The 23,530-nt window shown below is 42.6% G+C and overlaps 1 protein-coding gene across 2 annotated transcripts in view; it reads right to left on the bottom strand.

The window, feature by feature from the left end:
• Nucleotides 1-3,576: 3,576 nt before the first annotated feature.
• LOC111160003 (phosphatidylinositol transfer protein beta) overlaps nt 3,577-23,530 on the bottom strand; it is a 64,282-nt gene continuing 44,328 nt past the window's right edge. Inside the window, exons 9-12 of one of the 2 annotated variants that reach the window (XM_022522760.1) lie at nt 12,572-12,682; nt 10,397-10,519; nt 6,801-6,886; nt 3,577-5,605 (exon numbers count right to left, since the gene is read on the bottom strand). In XM_022522760.1, the coding sequence (XP_022378468.1) occupies nt 6,839-6,886; nt 10,397-10,519; nt 12,572-12,682 (282 nt within the window). In that variant the 3' untranslated portion in view covers nt 3,577-5,605; nt 6,801-6,838. The remainder of the gene's footprint in view (nt 5,606-6,800; nt 6,887-10,396; nt 10,520-12,571; nt 12,683-23,530) is intronic. The other variant, XM_022522759.1, reaches the window with a different exon arrangement.

Genomic DNA, 23,530 nt, shown 5'->3' with positions numbered 1-23,530 from the left:
AGCACATCACAGCTCTACCCTTCAGCTTGGGGTTGGTACTGGTTGGCAATCTGATGGCAAACAACAGCAACTGTCTTCCGAAGCTGAGCGCTTTCTAGGACAACATCCGCGCTATGCACAGCTGACATCAGCTCAGTCCCTTCCACCCAGGCCTGGCCATCCATCGGCCGTGAGGAAGACGAGCATCACTGACTCCACTTTACGGAGAGCAGGAGGTGGTTCTGGCTGGTCATTGGCCTTGGCCGCACTGGTCTTCTGGGCCTCAGGGAGCCATGCAGGTGTTCAAGCAGAGGTTCGGCACAATCAGGGGCGTTCTAGAAAGTCTCCCCTGGCACAGCCTGATTTGGGGTATCTGTGCTCTAGACCAGAGCCTGGCGAACTTTGGCCCCAGCAGCCAAATCTAGCCCACCACTTATTTGTGTAAATAAACTTTTATCAAAACAGACCCACTTATTTGTGTACTGGTACTGTCTGTGGCTGTCTCGGCAGTACAAGGGCACAGCTCAGGAGCTGGGATACACCAAACGGCCTAAAAAGCCTCAAATAGTTACTGTCTAGCCTTTTACGGAGAAGTTGCCAGGCCCCTGCCCTAGACGAGAGGACGGCTTGGAGTGGGCCCCTGCAAGCAGTGGGGTGTATCACAGGCACTTGGGGCAATTCTAAGACTCAGGGGACAGCAAGGCTTCCTGGCTTGGGCAGTGCAGCCGGCGATGCAGGTAACCGATGGAGGACAGTACGCCTGGGGGAAGGAGGAAAGACGTGAATCTGGTTTAAGACTTCTTGAGTTGGAAGAGACTACCAAAGCTCCGGTTTAGAGGTCTGGAAAGAGAGGAGGAAATGTGGACCTGGAGCTCCCTCCTCTGTCCTCTCCCCGTACTTTGTACCGTCAGCTTCTAGAATGACTACATCCTGGTTCAGCTCGCTGCCACGCTTAATTCTCTAAGGGCAGATATCAGAGCTTACTTAGATTTGGAGGCTCTGCTCCCTTCCCCTCTGACCCCAGGACTCAAAAGGGGCCTTGTACAGGGTGGGCAGGTGTGCACTACGGGGGAACAGAGCAGTTTCAGAGGCCAAGCTCCCCCCAGGGGAGGCGTCCCGGTTGTGGAGGGGTAACAACGGTGGCTCCTGCCCACAAGGAGGTCCCAAGCGAACTTGGGATATGAGACCCACAGACACGGAAGACGACAGCATCGAATAACCTACTGAGGCAGCACGGAGTCCACAGGTGCCACAGGAGGGGTACAGACTGCTGCAGAGACCACACCGGGTTAAGGCTGGCTGTGTGGAACAAGTGGCACTTGGCTTTGTCAACCGGGTAGGAGTCTGACTGCTTGGAGACAAAGCCGTCTTCTCAGTCATCCCCTAGGGAGAGGGTGGGAATTCCCTGGGCCCTCCTTCCCTGTCCTTTGAAAACAGGACACACTGAACCCAAGCCATAGAAAAGGCAACTGGTGGGCAGCTGATACTTTCAAAGGCTCCCCCACGTGACTCAAGGGTACTGCCAAGGCTGAGAATCTCTGGTTTACATGCACTGGATTTTTTCAAACCAGCAGCCCTAGCAGGACAGAGCTAATACTCAAGAGATGCGAACCCCTCAGATGCCTGGGGAGAGAGTTATCCAGTGACAGATTTTAATTCACGATTTAACTCGATGCTAGAAGTGCTTGCTTCAGCAGCACATAGACTAAAACTCAATGCTGGAGAAGAACATGAGGAAGTCAGGAAGCAGGGGGTCTCCACACAGCTCCCTCCACCCCCCACCAACCTGGGGGACCGCAAGTGATCTTGGGGAGTTGGGGAAGCAAACCGAGTTGGCTCTGAATCCCTTTTAAACCGTAAGCTGGCAACATGGCACTTTTGGAAGGAGAAAAGGGATGGGCATCAAAGCAGCAGGAGCCTCCAGCTGCTGACCACTGCTTCGCCTAGCACGGCCTCGAAGGACACGGCCTTGTGAGAGGCTGCTCTGGAACAGCTGTGGTTTCTACTCTTTCCAATCCAATCTGGTTGAAGACTGGTTTTGAAGAGACCAGCTGTTGCTTCTTTTTTCCAAGTCAGAAGACACAACCTCACATGACCCTGGCAGGATCCCTAGGAAGCACTCCCCTGCGGGCAGTGGATGCTCCAAGCTCAGTGGGATAATCTGCAACCTGTCTCTTGGCACTTTCCCTCCCCCCCAACCATTCCAAGTCCCGAACTCCACAACTGCCAGTGAGGGCAACTTGAAAAAAAATCCTAAATCATAAAACATCGTAACATTCAGTGGCTCTCTGGATGTCAGATTGGAGGGTCTAAACAGGCAGAATGTTCTCCTTCCAAATGGTCAAGAACAGGGTACCCCACAGTGACCCCTTGTCAATGCAGCTGCTGAGAGATGAACAGATGAACAGAGCAACTTCCTCAGAGACAAGAAGTGAGGAGGCAGGGCTCTGAAACCATACAGCATAGCAAGTTGGAAACGGAGAGAGAGGTGAGCTCTATAAAAGCCAGGTGTTGGGTCCACTATGATTTCCGATCAACCAGGAGGCAGTCTGCCGAAGGAACAGTAAGGGAGAGATGACATGTTAGAGGGTGCACCATGTGCTCGGTAACACATCCCAACTGACCCTGAATCCTCTGCAGCTGGGCACTGTGGGACTCAGCAGGAGGCCCGCAGGGGTGTGCCTGACCCCAGGCCCCCTGGGGCAATGCCAGCCCAAGAGCAGCACCCTAGGCTCCTCAGATGCCCAACTCCTGTCCAGCTGCCTTTGGCCTGAACATTTGCTTTTGCATCTGAACGATGTGGATGATGTCTAAGCTCTCTCTCAACCATCCTACTGAACTGTAATTATCTGTCCATGTGTCTGTCTTCCACACTGGACTGTGTGCTGCTTTTACTCATCCTGGTGCCTTCGGAGAGACCCAAACGCTGAGCTTTAGCATCAGCATCCCGAACAACAGACCGGCCCCGCGAACGCAGACACTAACCCTGAGACACACCACTAAGAAAATCACCTCAAGAAACAAATGACCACCTGGAAATATAACATTCTGTACGAGCCCATCCATGTAGCAGGCCACCTAATGCTGAGCAGCTCTAGAATACAAGACGGGATCATGAGAAAATAGCTGTGACATGTCTCGAAACAAGGAGTGGAAACGACGACGTCTCAGGAGAGGTGAAACGCCACCCCAACCAAACCAAAAAGTCACCATCTTGAAACAATCAGAGGCTGATAACAAAATCCTGAGTGCTTCTAGAAATACTATGGGCTTTCCTTATTTTTCCCCTGGAAACATAATTTTTTAAAAACCTCTGAGACCACTAAGAAATAACCCTTCTTTAGTTTTCTCCTTAGCTTTTAAAAGCAGAATATTATCTAAGAAAACAAATGTAACAGGTTACTGTAGCATAGGCACATTTCGAGAGTAAGAGTTTGCAGTGAAAAAATTTTAAAAACCATGTTTTTCCTTTATTTTTCCCAGAATGTCAGGGCTGCACAACAGAGTCGTCTTGAGAAAGAGGCAGAGAAGGGGTCCGCAGTGTGCTGAACCAGACGCGGCACCGGGGAAACAACCACTCAAGCACACAAGTGGCATTTTGTGATCAAATTTATTTTGTTTCAATTTCATTTACTTTGTTTTACTGTAATTTACACAAGAGACTGCCAAGTAAACTAGATATTTTACATTCACCACGCATTCCCTCAAATCTCCACAGTTTTTAGGAAAACATTAGAATCCGTGCACTGGGCATGGATTTCCATGTGTGCCCAAGCTCCCAACAATGCTACAGACGCCAGTGAGAGTTTAGTCCATTAAAAGGAGAGGGCGAGATTCTTTATTTCACAAAATTAGCAATAATCTTCCTTGCACCAAACACTTTGCAGACAATGATTATGCTTGGACAACACCTATCTTACAACAGTGCCCAGAGAGTAAACATCAGTCTTGATCCTGAGTACACCGGGGACATATGCGATGTGGGTCTCGGAGCCAAGGCTAACAGGGCACCACGGTGTGGCAGTGATCCTCAACACCCTCATCTGACTCGGCCACCACCACGGTGGGGACACAGGGCGTGTGGGAAAACGGGGAGCAGGGTGGGCAGCACTGTCAGCAAATCAGATTACAAATGTGATAGGACTACAGGGACCGGCATGTGGCAGGAGGGACGAGAGGTTAAAGAAGACAGTTTGTGACCGGAAGGCTTCAACAATATCATTCTAGTCAAGCTTCCACGACTGACAGGAGAAAAACTGGATCTGGACAGAGAAAGCTGATAAAAATCTTACCTAGCTATGGTTCCTTTCTTAAAGAAGGAAGAAGGACAAGGTGGCAGCGGCTGCTAACCCGCACGCTCATGACGCTTACTCATGACAGGTTCCAAAGGCATCCTAGTAGAGAGCACCTCCCCGTGGGCGGCAGAGCACGGCTCCCTCAGAGGAACCTCCCAGGCCAGGAGACCAGCCTGCGGCTGCCTCTGATCCTGCCTCTGATCAGCTTTCTCAAAGGCGAAATTCCACTACCCGCCATCTCAAAGGCAGTGCCTCCCCTCAGGGTGTATTTTCAATATGAAAAGAGCAAAAGAAATCAAAAAACAAAAAACCGTCATCACTATCTGTATTCTAGTGTGTCAGCTGTGAGGAATCTAGATCATTTGCATAGTTTCCAAGCTCTAATTTCAGAAAACAGTCATTTCAGAAATAAGACTCCATGGAAGTGCTCTACTTCCAAGTTTTCCTACAGCCTACGATGCTATTCATTTCTTCATCAATTTCTTTGTTTGCCTAACAGGAGCCTGAAAATTGTATAGTGTTTATTATAAATCACAAACCATCAACTCCATTTTTGTTACATCTGATGTAGAAAAATACTTGAAATTTAAAATACAAAAATCCAATAAAAACCAGAATTTTTTTTTTTAAGGATTTTTTCCCCTCAGGGCAAACAAGTAAAAATTGGCCGGTAACTATACTCCTTACTAATAGACTCTGTCCAATTTGAATTTAAGATAATAACCATCCCGAAATAAATCGTTATAAATACATTCAAAGTTTACATTCCAGATTCATTGGAATACCAAAAGATTTTGAATACATTTTTCTGTGGGAGTCTGTTGCTCATGGAACTAAAATAAAAATTTGTAAGAGACTAATTTAAAAGAACAGAAAAGTAATAAAAGGCTATATATATTGGTCCACAATTTGACATTTATGAAACATACCAGCTAGTATTACATTGCAGTCAATTTGTCCATTAATGGTATTACTCTGATAATTATTAAAATCTGTTCCAGGTATATATATTGAAAATATTTTCTTTTGCATTCTTGCTGAAGATAGGTACAGTACTTTGGAGAAATTGTACTAATCCTTTCAGTATGTTTGTATGTACATATATACACAAGTGTGTGTATCTTGATCTGTAGCTCTACATGCGTTTTATATACAGCTACAGATTTATACACACACAAACATATATACACACGTGGTTGGGAACCTGTGCAAGTGAGTACATCATCACAAGCACACGTCTGGGAAACGTCAACACTGCAAGATACTGGTCAGATTCTTCTTCACTCATCACTGGCTGCACTTGTTCCCCTCACTTGACCTTGATTACGTAACTGTAAAAAAAGCGAAAGACAGGGCAATATGTTAAAACACAGAGACACACAAAAAATGTTACTGTGTCACATACATCTCCAGAAAAATAAAAAAAAAATCCTCAACGGGGCAAAACTTTTGGCAGAAAATGTACCTCAACTACTACTTTAAAAAATTGAATCTCTTGAAAATTTTGGTCTCACTGTGACATAACATTTTGTTTCATCGGGGAGAAAATACATTGGAAGTAGAAATAAGTCAGAGAACTTAGAAGAACTTAACAAAAGTAACAATTTATTTTTTTTTCTAAATGAACACTGTATTTAAAGACAGGGCTCTGGAGGAATCCTGGCAGAGTTCCTTTATTCTCATTTGTACAACTACTTGTGTTCACAACTGAACACTTCATTTCTCCCCTGTTCGATAATTCGATAACTAAAGAGCAGGTAGCACACGTAAGGAGCACCAAAGAACCACAGTGAGGGAGGAGAGTATTTTTCTGTCTTGTGCTTTTCCTCAATAAACACTGTAGCTCAACAGTAACAACTGGCGGCAGTGGACTGTCCCTTTGCGTTTACTCATGCTGCTTTCCTGTGTTTCCCCTGAAGGACTATCTCTTATCTGAGCATATAAATTTGTGTTAGGAAAATGAAGCCAGAGAAATGTTTTATATTATTGTGAAAACCAAAGCATATTTATACATATTAAAGCTAACTGTAAAGGTAACTGAAGATTCAACATGAAGGAAGACGTTGAGATGTTCAGAAAAAATTTCAACTACAATGAATCACTAAGGTGATTCTGGTATGGGATCCCTTCTGGTATGGGATGAAGGAGCTCTGTTTGGTTTAGAATGCTTTTATGTATTTCCTTACTAACCACATATGGTCCTATTGAGAAATAGGTCAATTAACTGGCCATCAATGAAGAATCAGCTGGCTTCCAGGACAACACTACGTGATCAATGAGTATGCCTGACAGTTGGTTTCTGGCCCTAACACTAAGCACTAACTGGAGATTCCTATATTCAACCTGTTCCACAGAATAAAACTCTAAGTAACTTCAGTGTCCCATATCAATCTCTAAAATATGTTATCTCTTTAAATTCTAAAAATTAAACCACATTTAATACTTAGTCTCTGCTCAGCAAGTTAACTACCCATTACCAACAAGGTACTGGTTTTTAAACATTCTTTTTACCGGGTCTTCACTTACACAGTTTGATATTGTCTCTGACCCTACAGGGAACTCATCTAGACATCAGCAGCCGACGTGCCTCGGACGGAACCCTTCTTACGCATCTAAACGTAAAATAAAATCATGAGCTACTGAAATCACAGACTCTAAATTGGGTTAGTAAGCGAAGGCAGAAGAAAGGATCTAGGAAAGATTGTGAATGACTGCTGCCTGTTCATAACACCACATCCACACTGAGAATGAAGTTCTGAGGCCCCTCTCGTAATGTTGGTTATCTAAATCCTGCAAAAGGCTTTTCTTACAACAACACAAAAAAATGTGTATCTATTCTTGAATCCAGGAAACAAAAGCCTGCAGATGGCATGAAATTATCAAAGACAGCCAAGGGTAAATGAACTCTTGTTCACTAATACAATGTGAGAAAATGCCCTGACAGTCTGATTCAGATTCTCATAGTCCCTGGACCAAACAGGAAGACATGAGGTATAGCCACCTCTGCTGCTTCCGAGACTAGAGTCCCTGAGAGGAGTTCTTCATGGGAAGTTTATTTAAAAGACGGAGGACAAAAGGAAGAACAAGTGAGCACGGGAACAATGTACGAAAAAAACAAAGGACATAAGGATGCATCAGAAAGGACAGGCATTCGTATAGTAGACCACAGACAATTCCAAAAAACTCAATGAGAAAATCAGAAAAGAATGGACAGAAAAAGGGACAGATGTAATAAACACACTTCTAAACCTCAACACTTCTCCCCACCCCCCAGAAGTGCCAGTTGTGAACAAACAGGCAGTAAGTTTACCCTCGGTACTTTCTTAGCAGCTGAGCCTTAAACCCAATTTCTCTTTAGGATTCCAGGCAGGGACATTCCTGTCATGCCTAAGGTCTCAAGATGCTGTTCCTTTTCTCCAGAGCCAAAACCCATATGAACGAAATCCAAGTCTTAAAATATTTGTGAATTAAGAAGAGAATACAATGTATCAAACTCTCTCATCAGGTCTCAGGGAAACAGGACCTCAAGAAAAGGGGAAACCTCTGGTGGCAAAGACTTGGAAATGTTAAGACCCCATCATGAGGCAGGTGCTTTCTGGGTAGGGCGCTGTGGCCTGCAGGCATGCTACTGCCCAGAGTCTGAAGACGCTCACAAACCAACTGTCAAGGCTCAAAGCAGCAGCAACGTGATGTGGAATAAAGCCTCCCCAATGACCCAGAGCAAAGTAACTTAAGTGGGATTTTACGTTACGATGATCAGCAAAGAATGCTGAAATTGCCTTAAAATGTTTTGGAAATACTTAACAAAGAAAATGACACGTACCCCCAAACCCTGAACCAACAAAAGATTTCTACGATTTTCATGTGGGAATCAGTCAGGCTGAGCCATGTAGGCACAACAATGGTATCTTCTAATAAACCGGGCTTCTGTGTAACTACTTGTCTACCTTACGGACCTGCATGACGAAGCAGAGTTGAGCCTGCAGGCCCGCGGCAAAAGACGGGAGCGAGCGTCCCCACCTCATCAGGGCACTTACTGTGTTCACACTGGGAATGCTCTGTGTCCTGAGACTGGGAACTCGGGAGGCAAGTAAGGACGCCCTTCTGAAGAAAGAGGCCTGTCTGAGAGGTCCAGAAGTAGGTAGGGCTCAGAGCTCCAACCGGGGAGGGTTTCATCCCTCACCCTCCAACCATGACCTCTTTTCCTCATTTTATGGACAGTCCTCTCAGAGTAAAACTCAAAACCAGGAGCGCCCGCCGTTGAGCATCTGCCTCTGGCTCAGGTCATGAGTCCAGAGTCCTGGGATCAAGCTCCACATTGGGCTCCCTTCTCAGCAGGGGTCTGCTTCTTCCTCTCCCTCTGCGCTCATGCTCACTCTCTTTCTCAAAATAAATAAAATATTAAAAACATAAATCAGAACCAAAACCAAAACTCCTCTTTGAGAGTTCAAACCAAGAAAAATAAGTATGTTTTGTTTTATCTCAACACTAGCAAATCCTTTTTGAAGATACCAAGGCTATGCCGTGAATTTAGTAGGAATGAGCATGGTCACCATGCCCCTAGCTGCTCAGGGGGGCTGGGGACAGCTGACAGGTGTCTCTGGAGACTGGAGCACCTAGAGGGAGCAGAATCAGGCAAGACAAGGGAAAAGGGACTAAAACTGGGTGGGAGAAGGGGTGCTTCTTAGGGAAGGGCACTGGACTCTTGAAAAAGGAGAGACAGAAGTGGGAGACGGACAAGGGGAAAAAGGAAGTATCCATGACTTACTCTTGCTGGCTTAAATATTAGGGGCCAGCCTAAAATTAAGGGGATGAGGGAGAGCCTTCCATGCTTGCCATTCTATCACTCTACTCCTGAGATCCAGAACTCAGAGTCATACTATTAGTATGAGAAATGGAGGTCAAAGAGGCTTCTATTGTCTGGCCTAGAAACCGAACTCCAATTTATAATGTTGTCTCCATGGTAAAACATATCCCAAATTCCAAAAAGTCAACTTAAAACTTTGGAACAAAATCCATTCACAAGTTGGAGACTGCCGAAAGTTTACTTTCTGTATAAGATAAGGTTAAAACATTTTATTGCCTTATAAAGAAAATATGTCCTAGTCCTCTCAGAAGGTTTGTATAAAGCTAATTAGAAGCAGATCTGCTGTAATCACCAAAAGTAAGCAATTTTAAACACAGATTCTTTATAATGCTGTGTGCCAGACAAATAGATTTCCTTTTGTGCCAAAGAACCTGATTTGCTGCCATTCTCCTGTGATTAAGTGGGGGTCCTGCCTCACACACAGGCGTTTGTCAAACACTCCCGTCTGCAGGGCTTCCAAAACTGGGACTGCTGGCGGGACTCTGGATGACTGCATGGAAACCACTAGCCTATCCCGGACATTCCTTGGGTTCACTTCCCCCCAGGAGGGCCTTACTTTCAACTGAAAAGCAGTGCAGCTCAGAGCAAAAACAAAACCAGACACTTCTAAGATGAAGTGGGAAGAATCCAACCCTGGCAGAAAGGGGGCGCTCACAGGACGCAGGGCCTGCCCTGCTCATTGGTGGTGGGCCGGAGCTGGGGCAGGTTTTAACCGTGAAACATGGCATGCTGACCTCCAGCCCAAGCATCACCTCAATTTCTGCCTAAAGCTTATGAAGAGCTAAGGATTCAGTGCTAGCTGCAGGGAAGGAGGCATTTCTGGCATCTGTGACAATATGGCCAGGCTTATCTTTTCCATAGAAGAGGGAAGTACGACTCACTGTGCTAAAATCAGTAACTTTCAGTGATAGGAGCCAAAGGCAACTTGGTCTGATAAAGTGAGTACCTAAAAGGACTATGAACCATAAGAGAGAGCTAATGCATGACAAAGAATACAGAACCACTGGGCACTTTACAGGTAACCAACTCTAGATCAATAAAGCTCTAGCCTACTTTCACGGAAGATGCTCAAGAAAAGAGAAATCAGAACATGCGAGGGATGTTAGTGTCTAAGAAAACGGACTTTGATGAGGGTAAATATTTAAAAACAGCTTTTAACGACATTCTTCTTAATCCTAAGTCTACACTTACTCAGCATGCACACAGTTTTAGAAAGGGGAAATGAGAGAATTTCCACAAACAGGGGAAGTCTTACTGTTTCTAGTTCTTTCTGAGTTTCATCCTCCATTCTCCTAATGTCTTCCATTGTCAGATCAATCCACTTGTCAATCCAACAAAAAAGCTGGCGATGAAAGTTTGTAAATATTCTTTTCTCTTGCTTTAAAAAAAAAGAAAAGTAGCGTAAGACAGCAAAAATCTAAGATCAATAACATACTTTCTACGTCCCAATTAACCCATGCAACCTCCATACACCTGGTTTGAAAAGACCACTTTGTCGACTAGTAGAAATCTTAGTTCCATCCCATTACCATTTTGTAAAACAAATTAAAAAGAAAAATCTCCCTGTGAAATGTGAAACAATCCTTCCTTGCAAAGGCAGCACAATTTATCAAGAACTGAAAAAACCATGGTGCACACATTCTGATCCCACATCAACTCCTGCTAGACCTGATCTATTTTTACCTTTTTCTATATCTCAGTGACCAAAGGTCAACTCGATTCCTTCTACTATAAGACTATACACGGTCATTCTTCTCTGCAATGCAAAGAAATACTATGAGGTAGACTATAATGTGTACTGAAACTAAAGAATCCTGGTTCTTTGGAATAGACGTTTATCTAAATCAAGAATTATTACACACAGGGGCGCCTGGCTGGCTCAGTTGGTTCAGTGACTGCCCTCAGCTCAGGTCATGATCCTGGAGTTCCGGATCGAGCCCTGCATCAGGCTCCTTGCTCAGCAGGGGGTCTGCTTCTTCCTCTGCACCCTTCCACCTCTTATGCTTTCTCTCTCCCTCTCTCATTCTCTCTCAAATAAGTAAAATCTTTAAAAAAAGAATTATTACACACTCTCCATCAATTTTTATACTCCCATGTTACTGAACTATACACACACACACATACAACCATGTATATAATGAGTGGTTTTAATTGCTGCATTATTTAAATTTTACAAAATTTTCCCAAGAAGAGAAAAAAATGCACTGAACAGGGAGTACTTCAATACTTTTGGACAAACTTCAACTCTATAATTTTTTTCCACGAACAGAAGGGACTTCATCAATTACACGTGTGACGAACTAGATTGTTAATCTATTACTGTGATCCAAGAGGAAGGACGGAAGCCAACATTTACAGAGTGCCTATCGTGGGCCAGCTGTAAGCAGGCCCAAGAGTAATCACAGTTTCCAGCACATTAGGACCCTTCTAAAAAAAAATGTCAGAGCAGTTCCAGCTTAACAGTAGAAAAGTTATGGTGGAACAGACATGAGCAGTTGTGGGTTCAGAGGTATACCAGGGGTTTCTTAATAATGATAACAGAAGGGGCGCCTGGGTGGCTCAGTGGGTTAATCTGCTGCCTTCGGCTCAGGTCATGATCTCAGGGTCCTGGGATCGAGTCCCACATCGGGCTCTCTGCTCAGCGGGGAGCCTGCTTCCCTCTCTCTCTCTCTGCCTGCCTCTCCGTCTACTTGTGATCTCTCTCTGTCAAATAAATAAATAAAAATCTTAAAAAAAAATGATAACAGAAAAAATACACTACACTGCAGGAAAAGTAGACACTGAAGAAACTTTTCACATTCCCTATGTGTTTTCAACATGTGTACGTATTTACAGAGCTCCAATTCTCCCCTCTTTCTAGATCAAATTGTCCATGTTACTCTCACTTTAATAAAGAAGACACAAAAAAGAGGTAATCAGAATTTGGACCCTCAGATTCTGTCACCCTAGGTTCAAAGGGGAACTATTCCCAGTAAGGACCTCTAAAGAAAACATCCCATGAGAAAGTGCCAAGTATGTAAAAAAGTGTGTCAAGAGAGAGATTCGGGTTGGGGTGTGAGTGGGGGGCCAGCTGGGCTAGGACAGAGGAGCCCCTCACCAGGGAAGGCCTGGCCTCTCCCTCCAGCCAGTGCAAGGACAGTAGGTCCCATTGGGGACATACTGTACGCAGAAAGCACTGTCTGCAGAACAGCTGGGCAAACCACTGGGAAAGCACTTGGAACAAAAAACTCCTATGCTCTTCCCCAAAGAAAGCCCCTTAAAACCTGCTGGCATCTGCCTTTGCTGTTTCTAGGGAGAATAAAAGAAACACGAGAGGAATTATACAGAGGCAATAATTATTACCTCTTAAGTGAGAAAAAGCAGTGCTAACAGAAAATATCCCATTAACAGCTACCTAATTTAAGTCACTGCATTTTGAACAGCCCTTTACCTTCTGAATGAAGTTTTCTACTTTGCTTTGGAGTCCCCACCACTTGAATTTGATGGTCACCAGCTTATAAGCACACATCTGAGGACAGTCAGGGTTGTTTGCCAGCTCCTTCTAGATGAAGAAAATTGAAAAGGAGAAATCGTGACTTAAATATTTATGTTTTGATGAAAATTGACTGCTGCATAACAACATCACAGACATACATGAAGAAAAGTACAATCTCTTATGTGTTTAATTCAGGTATTTGGAAATTCAAAATCATTTTAGCAAAAGCAGCGGTATTCCCCTGCTGCAAACCCTCCTTCCACAGACGAAGTTACTTCCTGGCTCTGCAGTTTAATAGGTGCATTGTTCTGCCTCAAATTACCCCGTTCAGATTTCATATTAAATACCAAATCTATCCATATCGTGTCAACAGTGAACTCGGATACGGCAGGGTTCTCCTAACACCATTATCGCACTCCCGCCGTGGATGTGCTGAGGCACCATGAAGAACAATCGTGAAGTGTAGCTGTCTTGTCTTCTAACACAGGCACAGGGAGTGGCACTGTTTGTTAACTGAGGTATCTTCCCTGCAAGGGCAATCTGAAAAGGGACATGGCAAGCAGCAGGAATGATCTCCAATGACCAAGTGTTTGAAGATAGTCCCATACAGCATGACTTGAATTTCTACAAATGATCACACCTCGTAGTTTAAATGGCAAATGGCAAAGTCAGGGAATCAAAACAAGAGTTGTTATGGTTAAAAAAAAGAAAGGGAAAAAAAAAGGAACAAGGTAGAGAGGTGGGGGGGTTATCTGGATTAAAAGAGACTAAAGAAGTAAAATATAATGTCTATACTGTACTTTCAGAAAAATATTAAAAAGCAATTAGAATTTGGAACTTCAGATTATGTCAACCTCGGTTCAGCCAAAAATCTTGGAAATATGCAATACATTTGTGTAGAGAGAGGAGGAGAGGGAAGGAGGAAAGAGAAGTGGAGAGGGGACGGTGAAGTGCTAACAACTGGTGAATCTAGGTGCAGGTGTTCATTGTTCTTTCCGGGTTTTTGGGCAAATTGTGAAATTTTTTTTTTTTTAAGATTTTTATTTAAAATTGTGAAATTTCCATTGTAAAAACTCGGCAGGGGATTGCAATCTGTATTACTGCCCATTTCTGTGAAAATGAGTAAGGCTTCTGCTGTGGGAAGTTCAATGCACCAGCAAGTTTGAGGGAAGGGTTAAGGAGAGAGCTTCATGGGGGTCTTGCAAGGTGTGTGCAGGAGACCAAAAGCCTCCTGGGCTGAGCCAGAAGAGCGCCTGGGACGGGCTCATGCCAGTGAGCAAAAGCAGACACAGTCCTGACGATGGGCATGGAAAGGAGGTGCGTGTCAAAGGATCACAGACTGCAGGAGAGGACTGCAGGTATGGTCTGAGGAAAGAACTATTTGGTAAACTGGTAAAGCCCCAGGGCCGGTGTACTTACAGGATGAAAGCTATGTCTCAGGACCCTCTTGTGAAGACTAAGTAAAACAGTGTGAGCTCCATGCTTAGCTGGGAGAACTCCAGAGCTTAATACATATTACTTCTCACTCTCCTTTATTCTTTCATAGAGTAGGAATAACCAGTTTGAGTTTGCAAAACAATTTTAAGTAAAACTTCTCAAAAGAGTACAAAGTCATGTGCAATACTATGGGGGCACTTTTTATAAACACTGAATTATTGAGTGAAAAGAGAAAGCAGTCTTTTTTATAAGGAAGGGCTTTTCCCCCTTCTTCACCACTGTTCTCAGCTTCACCCCACACTTAAGACACTGCAGTGCCAGCATTGGTCACACTGTGTGCCGCTGTCCCTTTTTGTTAGCTGCAACCCCTCTGCACATCCCACTTTCAGGCGGTTCATTGCTGTGGCAAATATTTGTTCCATTCAACTATACATACATACTCTTAAAAAAAAATCACGAATTTCTAGGTCATGTCTAAACCTCAAAGTTATTCTTCATTTATGCAATCATAGCACCAGACCACATTTCCCCACAAATCCTCAATAATGTCCCAGTTCCAAGTGAATTCTAAAGACTAGATAGATGAAAAAATTCTTTCCTGGTATTATTATTAATATGACTCCATGTTCTGTAGAGTCCTGCATGATTGATCAACTTTTTTCAGAGAATCTCTTCTGTCAAAACATTTCATCCTATTAATGAGCTGGTACATGGGTTAAATCAGTGAGGTAGCACCATTAGCATTTAAATGAAAACATGATATATACAGCAAACTGTCCTTATACAGGTGAGTTCTATGTCAACAGAAGAATTTGGTTAGCTGAGCTCTATTTCCCCTGCCATAAAAGAGTACTAATGTTAAAATTCAGCACAGATGTGTATATATACACCCACACATATACAATCCCATACACTTTATGAACAAGTTTAATTCAGCAAGTATTAAGAGGGTGGCATTTACAACCCTATCCATGCTAGGTGTAAGAGGTCACAAAAGTGGCCAGTAGAGACGAGAGTCATTACATGTGCATAAATAACAATAAAACCAATATCCTTGGTGCTAAAGAGCTCTACCAGAAGAGATACCCTTCTGTTGCTGTTGCTGCGGCCCTGGCCTGAAACATATCTGCAATTCCCCCTCCCCGTCCCTGGCCTGCTGGTCCCATGCACTTCAGCTGGGCTTCTGTGTGTGGAAGTAGCCAGCCAGCCTTCCACACAACTAGCTTCTGAATGCCCAGCCTCACTGAAATTATCACAAGACTGGTCTTTCACAGGTCATTTTTTCAATAAGCCATTAGCCAATGTTGAGGTACTCTCTAATCCAAAGAGTGTCACTGAAAACCTTCATATGGAACACAATTTTGGATATGAAGAAGAGAGTACTTAAATACCTATTAAATAGTAGCTAGGACTAAATAGTAGGGGGACATGGGTTGCAGTTCCCATTATGCAAGGTAACTTCCTATGCAAGGCAGATAGGATCCTTAACCTCTCTGGGCCTTATTTCTCGGTCAGTAAAAGGAAAGGTGCAACTTTTCATCCTCCACTGATGGAATACTAAAAGGAAGGATGAGTGAACTTAGTTAGGGACGGGGGTAGCCCACTACTACAGGCAGTAAGCACATGTCCTTGACATCTGATGGCCTGTCTTAAAATTTTCTTTAATTTTGCACTTTATTCTAGAATGGGCTTAATGCAATATCCTCCTGCCCATGCACCTGGGCTTAAATTCCCTCTACGGCTGAGAACCTCTGATGCACCACTCATTAGCCCTAAGATAACTTCCAGATGGAACATTCCAAGGTCCTATTAATTACGGGCGGCTGATGGCTTCGTTCCGAAACTCCAAATCATTGCACACCTTGTGCTAACCAAAAGCCTTGGGTGTTTTCAGCAGAACACCAACTCCTCAGAATTCTCCTACCATTTTATAAAAGCAGTGGGATGAAGCATGGTTCTAATTAAAGAGTATACTAAATTTAATACAAATATGTCCATACCACACTTGGGATCCAAGAGCAGGACACACAGGACTTCAACAATTACCTAAGTCTGTTTCTCACATTCTATCTAGTGACTCTGGCAGTCTGTTCAAATCAATTAAGGTAATACTGGTAATTTACAAACTAACACTCATCTATAAAGTTTAGTTTAAGTGGTGGGACAAAAGGAACCTGTTCTCTGAACTATCTTCCCTAGATCTAAAATGTGTCTTCCAGTCTCACTGGCTTTTTGTTTTCCAGTAAAGTTGTAAGTAGTTATTAAAGAGAAGAAAAATTGGGGGAATATGTACCAATTAAAGAACATACAAGCAAATGAAGAGCCTGCTGCCTTTATTTCTTGGCCTAATTCTCTGTAGTATCAACACCTTACAGCATGAGGCACAGAAACATAATCTCAAATAACCAGAAGAAAGAGCTGAGAACACAGAAGTTGTGTTTTTCTCATTATTAATATATATGACAGTCAAGGTCTCACTCAGCTCTTAAAAGGACTCATGGAATTCTCCTCTTAATTTGAGCTATGTATGGCCTTAAGACTAATGGTTAAATTAAAAAATGACTTAAAAAGTCTCCACACTTAGGGGCGCCTGGTGGACTCTGTTGGAAGAGCACATGACTCTTGGTCTTGGGGTCCTGAGTTTGAAACTCATGTTGGGTGTAGGGATCACTTAAATTAAAAAAAAAAAAAAAGTATCCATACTTAATGGTGAAACCAAAAATTGAGAAATTGCCCAGATGTAGTTAAGTAAAAGCTGAAATGATACTTTTGGCACCATCTTCTTGGGGTAAGATCTGACCCCACATCATTACAGAGCCTTAAAGCTGTTCATTGCCTATGTATACCACTTATCTTTTAACTCGGCAATTCCACTTTCAGAAACGTATCCCAGTTCATCAGGTAAGGAAAAACACTACAGATTTATTTATAATTGCAAAAACCTGGACTTAACGATGGGTTACTGTGCAGCCAGCCACTAAAAACCACCTTTTTTTTTTAATTTTATTTTTTATAAACATATATTTTTATCCCCAGGGGTACAGGTCTGTGAATCACCAGGTTTACACACTTCACAGCACTCACCATAGCACATACCCTCCCCAGTGTCCATAACCCCACCCCCCCAACCCCCCTCCCCCCAGCAACCCTCAGTTTGTTTTGTGAGATAAAAAACCTATCTTTTTAAAGAATGTTCATTTTTTTTAAAAAGGCATAATCTGAACAGAAACAGGTTTATCTGTGCATGGCATAAACACTTATTAACAAAACTACATAAATCAGGAAATATAATAAATAGCAATACTTAAATGGTGAAACACTAATTGATTTTTACTTTCTTCTGTGTATAATTCTTTATTTTCAAAACTTAATATATATAATTTTGTAATAAGAAAAAAAATTATGCTTCAAAAATACACTACAGAAGTTTTTACCCTAAGCTGAGCATTTTAGGACAAAGAATTATTTTGCCCTAAATTGCCTTGGGTACTATTTCAAATCTTCATTCTTCTTTGACTATAAACAATCTAAATGTTTTCCTGCTTCTTTTCATTTTGATGTTTAATAAATAAAAGCTACACAAAATCAAGCTAAAAGCTAAATTTAGATTTAAATATCTAACTTTAGTGCAGTCCATACTACATTTTTCCTAATCTTAAACTTCTAAAGTAAAAATGAGGTCCACATGCAGAATAATATATACTCTTCAAAGTTATTAGGAATATTCTTGTGAAAAAAATGTATAATTTTAAAAATGTAAACAATCTCAACAGGGCAAATATTTGGGCCTCCACATTCAGAGGAATGTTCTAGGATCCAGAGAACCCAAAGGAGTTCCAGTCTGTCTGCTCAGCTCTCAGGAGGCTCACTGGGGCCGAGCAGAGCTTCCTCTCTAGCCTTAAACAATACAAATGTTTTCTAACTCTTTCCTCTTCCATCAGGTTAAAAAAACCAAAAAACAAAAAACAAAACAAAACAAAAACCCAAGGCAAATAAAGCCAAAATCCAAATTCAGATCATTCACAACATTCCAACATAACCCAAACTTAACATTTCCTAACTTAAAGCAAGACAGGATTCACTCTTTCCTAAATCTAGAAGTAAATACAATTATTTCACTGATAAATATAAGTTGTATATAGATTAAAGCATGAAAATTTAAAAGAGCAATTGAAAATAAAATGTATAGACTGGTTGGTCACCAAAAGACAAGAACAGTCACAAGTTTTAAATGAAAATCCTGAGCTAACTGAAGAACCCCAAATTATGACTCATCTCGACATAATTTAAATTTCATCTGTAAAACAGCAAGCACAAGCTAGCTGCGAAAACGTTTCCAAAATTGTATTTAGTTTGTGTATTCACTGAATTCCTTACATTTCATGTTTCTAACCATAAATGAAACCCCCAAACTCAAATTGTGTTTTTAATTTAACGACGCGTATTAGGTTACTCTGAGGTATGCGGACTGGGCCTGAGGGAGAGGAATGTATACTGGAGCCACGCAACAGAACTAAACAAAACGCAGCGTGTGTGACTGGAATGGTGCGCAATCAGGCCACGTTATTCACAAGAACTAGTTTCTTGTATCTGTGACAAACAAATATAAACAAATGTAAAAGACAATTAGAAAAAAACAAAACAAACCCAAAGGCATTCTGGGAACTCATTTTCTGAAAATGTGGTCCTCTTATAGTTTCATGCTACATGGCAACTCCACACACTTTTTCCAACCTAAAATGCGTTCGGATGAAGATGGAATTGGTATGTGCTACAGTTAATCAGAGTTAATACTTTGGAAGGACACAGGCGTTTCTGGTAGGCTCGCATTGCCTTCATATTTTAATTTTTCAATTTTAGACAATCTGAATGCTCAATTTCAACTGTTGATTTCATAATGTTAAGTTTCCAACCCAGATTTCACTTAGAAAATTAAAAATAAATGCACTGCTGGGGCTGTTGCCAGTGCATGCATCAGTAAACACCAACAGAAGATTACAGAATATATGTGAAGTATGTGCAGCAAAATTTCAAGCAAAACCCAATTCCTCACTCAGCCATACCATTCCCTCAGTTTTGTTTAGATTTTGGTAGCCACTGGGACATACCTACAGTGGGCATTATATTCTTTGTAAGTATACAGCAAGTCCAACATTTGATTGTGTTTTATTTGGTTTAAGGCAGTTAACTTGAATCCAGCAAGTACTTACTAAGCCTCTCCCAGGAGCAAACCTCTGTGCTAGGCAGTGCACCATATTAAGTAGGTCAGAAGACACAGAGCCTATGGCTGAAAACTCAGTGTATACAAGGGGACAAAGGAGGTGGGGAAGGAAGACAGGGTGAGCACATAAACCAGTACCCCGTCATGAGACACAAAAAGTACCAAGAGAAAGGTCACCAACAAAGGACTTCAGTAGGGTTCAGAAGTGGAAGATTCCTGTCTGGCTGGGCAAATAGGAAATGTTAAATGGAGTAAGCAAATGTGAAATCAAAGTTCAAAAGATGAAACTAATCACAGGTTAAACTAGTTTCATGAAAATAGGCAAAATGAAAATAAAAAGGAAAGCCTCCTTCCTGGGGCAGGACAATCAGTCACATTTTCCATGTCTCCAAACTTCGTATTTTTGTAGTCACTCACACCCATTTTACTAATCAGAACTCTGACATGTCCTTCATGCTTGTTGTGGCCAATTACTCTAGGAGTGACACTATATACAAGCGAAACCACAAGTTCACCCTTCAGATAATACCCATGAAGAAAACATCGTCCCTGACAGCATCAGTAAGAACTCTGCAAGGAGCCCATCCTGTCAAGTCACCTCTCGAACTCAAGTAAGACACTCCATCTGTCCAAGCCTGAATCCTTTGGTGCTCCTGAGAACAAAGGCATTCAGTGTCCAAGATAAGGTGAGAACTAATCATGTATCACTCCTGGGGCACTCAGCTTCTTGAAGACCTGGAACAGCTTTTTTTGTGTCCTCTGTAGGTGTTAGATAATTCATACATACCAAGTGTTACTTATATTTTACGATGTATTAAAAACCTAGTTTCCGGGGTGCCTGGTTGGCTGTTGTTAAGCACCTGCCTTTGGCTCAGGTTATGATCCCGAGGTCCTGGGATCAAGCCTCGCATAGGCTCCAGGCTCAGCGGGAAGCCGGCTTCTCCCTCTCCCACTCCCCCTATTTGTGTTCCTCTCTCCCTTTGTCTCTGTCAAATAAATAAAATCTTAAAAAAGCAAAACAAAACAAAACAAAAATATCTATTTTCCAAACCAGATGCTCAACAAACAAAACAGCCATGTTTTAAGGTCTGCTTTATTATACATAATCCACATGTGGTCTAACCAGAAACTAATTATTAAGCATCTTTATGTCACCCACTATAGATTTTTGAAAGTGAGACTCTAGGGAGGGAACACGTTTTAAATGTCTTCACATCCTTCCTGGAACTCACAGTGATGTCTAGAAGAAGACCTCAGGAGAGCACCCTCAGTCTCTCTCCTTGGGAGGCTATCAGTGCTCATCAGCCTCCTGAGGACTCTCTGGGCTATGTTCTCACCAACCTCTATCTCAAAGAGATTTCCACAACTGAAATCTTCCACAACTGTAACTTCTCCCTCACCCCACTTCCATTCTTCCCATCCCTGGCCAAGAGGACCTTGAGGTATCTTTACTTCAGGCTACTGACAAGCAAGGTTCCCACTTCTTTCCACAGATGTGAGGCGGGAGGAGAAAGGAGTCTTGGTAGCAGGGCAGGGAACAAAGTAGCGTCCCTATAACCCACAAAGATGGCTACCCTCCAACTAGCTTGAAGGATCCAGAACAGGCTCTCTGGTAATTCTAAAATGAGTCTGAAGCAGGACTGAGCAGGTAAACAGCATGACATAATGCTGTGAAAGCTCCAACTGCCAGAGCTTCTGCTCCAGAGTGGAATTAGAACATTAACAAGACATGTCTTTATGGTTAGATAGAGCATGTAATATACATATAAAGATAACATAAAAATCCCAATTTCTAGATCAATACCTTCATTTGACCTGATCCCCTGCACCTCAATGTTCAGACTCAAGATGACTCTTTCGAGACATGTCAAGTACTCTAAGGGCCAGATACCTTGGCAAAGCCTCCTATAGAGGCCTAATTATTAACTATCTTATATATGTAGACACAGAAGCTTAAGTCTTCATGAGGAGTCTGGATTAAATGAAGAAAGAAATGAGGCCTTGCCATAGAATTAAAATGACACTATAATCTTCAAAGATGGTATTTCAATTTGCTAAAATGACAACTCTTCAGTTTGGAGGAGGTAAACTGGAAGGCTAAAGGAATCCACATGTATGTTGTTTTTGATAAGCCATTAGAATAGGCAGTCATACCCATGATTTAATACACACAAAGCCCTCAAAACCAAAAAGAAACCAAAGCATGTACACACACACACAAGCATGTGCATGCAGTGCTATAACAAAATAAACATTTAAATCCATAAGAAATGCACAAATCTACCTTGAAGTAAAAATCTTTATCAGGTTATAAATCATTCTATTACTAGGCACAGAATAACTTAAATGTTGAACACTACTTAACAAAACAGAATTCATGCACTCAGATTTTTAAAAAATTACCTTTTCAGAGGGAAAATGAATACATAACTAAGGCTGACATCTCTGGGTCTGAAGTTTTCAAAAAATAAAAGGTATGTATCATACCACGGCAGGGGGGAAAACCCTGGAAATTGGAAAATATGAATATCTACTGCCCAATTGGAAAATATGAAAATCTATTCCCTGGCATCCCCATGATCCCCTGCTAGCAAAGACTCCCTCAACTTTATGCAGCCTCTGCTTTATGGCTGACCCAAGCCAAGCACTCATTAAATACGCATAACCGGGGCGCCTGGGTGGCTCAGTGGGTTAAAGCCTCTGCCTTCGGCTCAGGTCATGATCCCAGAGTCCTGGGATCGAGCCCCACATCGGGCTCTCTGCTCGGCAGGGAGCCTGCTTCCTCCTCTCTCTCTCTGCCTGCCTCTCTGCCTACTTGTGATCTCTGTCAGTCAAATAAATAAATAAAATCTTTAAAAATAAAAATAAATACGCATAACCATAAAGGGTAAGGACAGGTGAGTCAAGAAGAGTTTGACAACTCCCAGATACTAGAATGAGGGAAGCCCTAGAGACTAGACAGAGACAAGGAATAACTGTGTCATAAACAGGGTAGCTTATGCATAATCAACCCCTAGGTATGATGAGGCTTTTCATTCCCAAAGACCAAAGCTTCCTCTCCACTGGGAACGTGACATGCCTTACTTCGTTCAGTCCTGGCAACAACCTTCTGAGGCAGTTATAACATCCCTCCCATTTCAGAGATGTGGAAACCCAGACCCAGAGCTAGGACTGAGTTATTGAACTCACAACTTGTAACATATGGGATAAGGGAATGGATTTCACCCACAGACTCCCTGACCATTGGAAACATACAACTGCCATGAATACAGAGAGCCATACAAGTGCCTTGAGGCAACAGGGTATAAAAGATGCACTGGTGATTGGGGAGTCATGGGCTTCTGAGTCAGAAACTGCTATGTCTCTGCACATTACACATCTCTGTGCCAAGCCCTGAATCAAGTGCTATGGAAATGGGAGACATCCTGTTGTTTCTCCTACAGCTATTAACTGTGTTTCTCTGACCAAGTTTCTCACCTATACAATGAAGCAGTTGTACTTACCCCACAGGAAGTTCGTGAAGATTAAACACGACCTTGCATAGTGCCTGGCACCAAAGGAGAAGTTTCTTTTCCACTCTCCAGTCTGATACAGACAAGCAGTAAATACTGCAGTAGGTCAGAAGAACACCCCAGTGTGGGATAAGTAAGGAAAAGTTTCAGAGAGATCACAGAGTTTGCACTTAGTGCTGAAGAGACTTATGAATATGTTCTTATAAGGGGAGTTTCTCCCGAGGGGCCGCAGGAAGGGAGACTGAAGAGTGAGGGTGGGATGGCACCTGGAAGGCCTCTCAAGCAGCTGCAGAGCTACTAAGCAGCTCTGCCACAGGAACATTCCAACACACACACACTGGGGTAAGTGGGTCCAGAACGGCATTTCTTCATCCTTCTTGCCCTAATTACCATGTATTCCTTGCCTTCTCTCCTATTTCAGAAGCAGAGAAATCTGCAACTATCACCCAGTGCTGTCCTCAGTGCCATAAGGAGTATAGTTACTGACAAACTGGGCCTGCTGGAGACAGGAGCCGCTGAGAAGATCAAGATCAAGATCAAGTCAGTCCACAGTTTTCTACATGCTGAATTACCAGTTACCGTCATCCTTTCTACTCTTTATTTTCCTTGAGAGGAGTAAGCAGATGGTGTAATTTAGCAGGTCCCCCTTATCCGTGGGGGGTATGCTGCAAAATCCCCCAGTGGAGGCCTGAAACCACGGGTAGTTCTAAACCCTATATATACTATGTTTTTTCCTACATGTAC

This window comes from Enhydra lutris, unplaced genomic scaffold, assembly GCF_002288905.1.
Source record: "Enhydra lutris kenyoni isolate GAN:26980312 unplaced genomic scaffold, ASM228890v2 scaffoldscaffold73, whole genome shotgun sequence".
In the NCBI taxonomy this organism is placed as follows: Eukaryota; Metazoa; Chordata; class Mammalia; order Carnivora; family Mustelidae; genus Enhydra; species Enhydra lutris.
The sequence above is the reverse complement of the archived record's forward strand: the minus strand, read 5'-3'. Positions and strand labels throughout refer to the sequence as shown.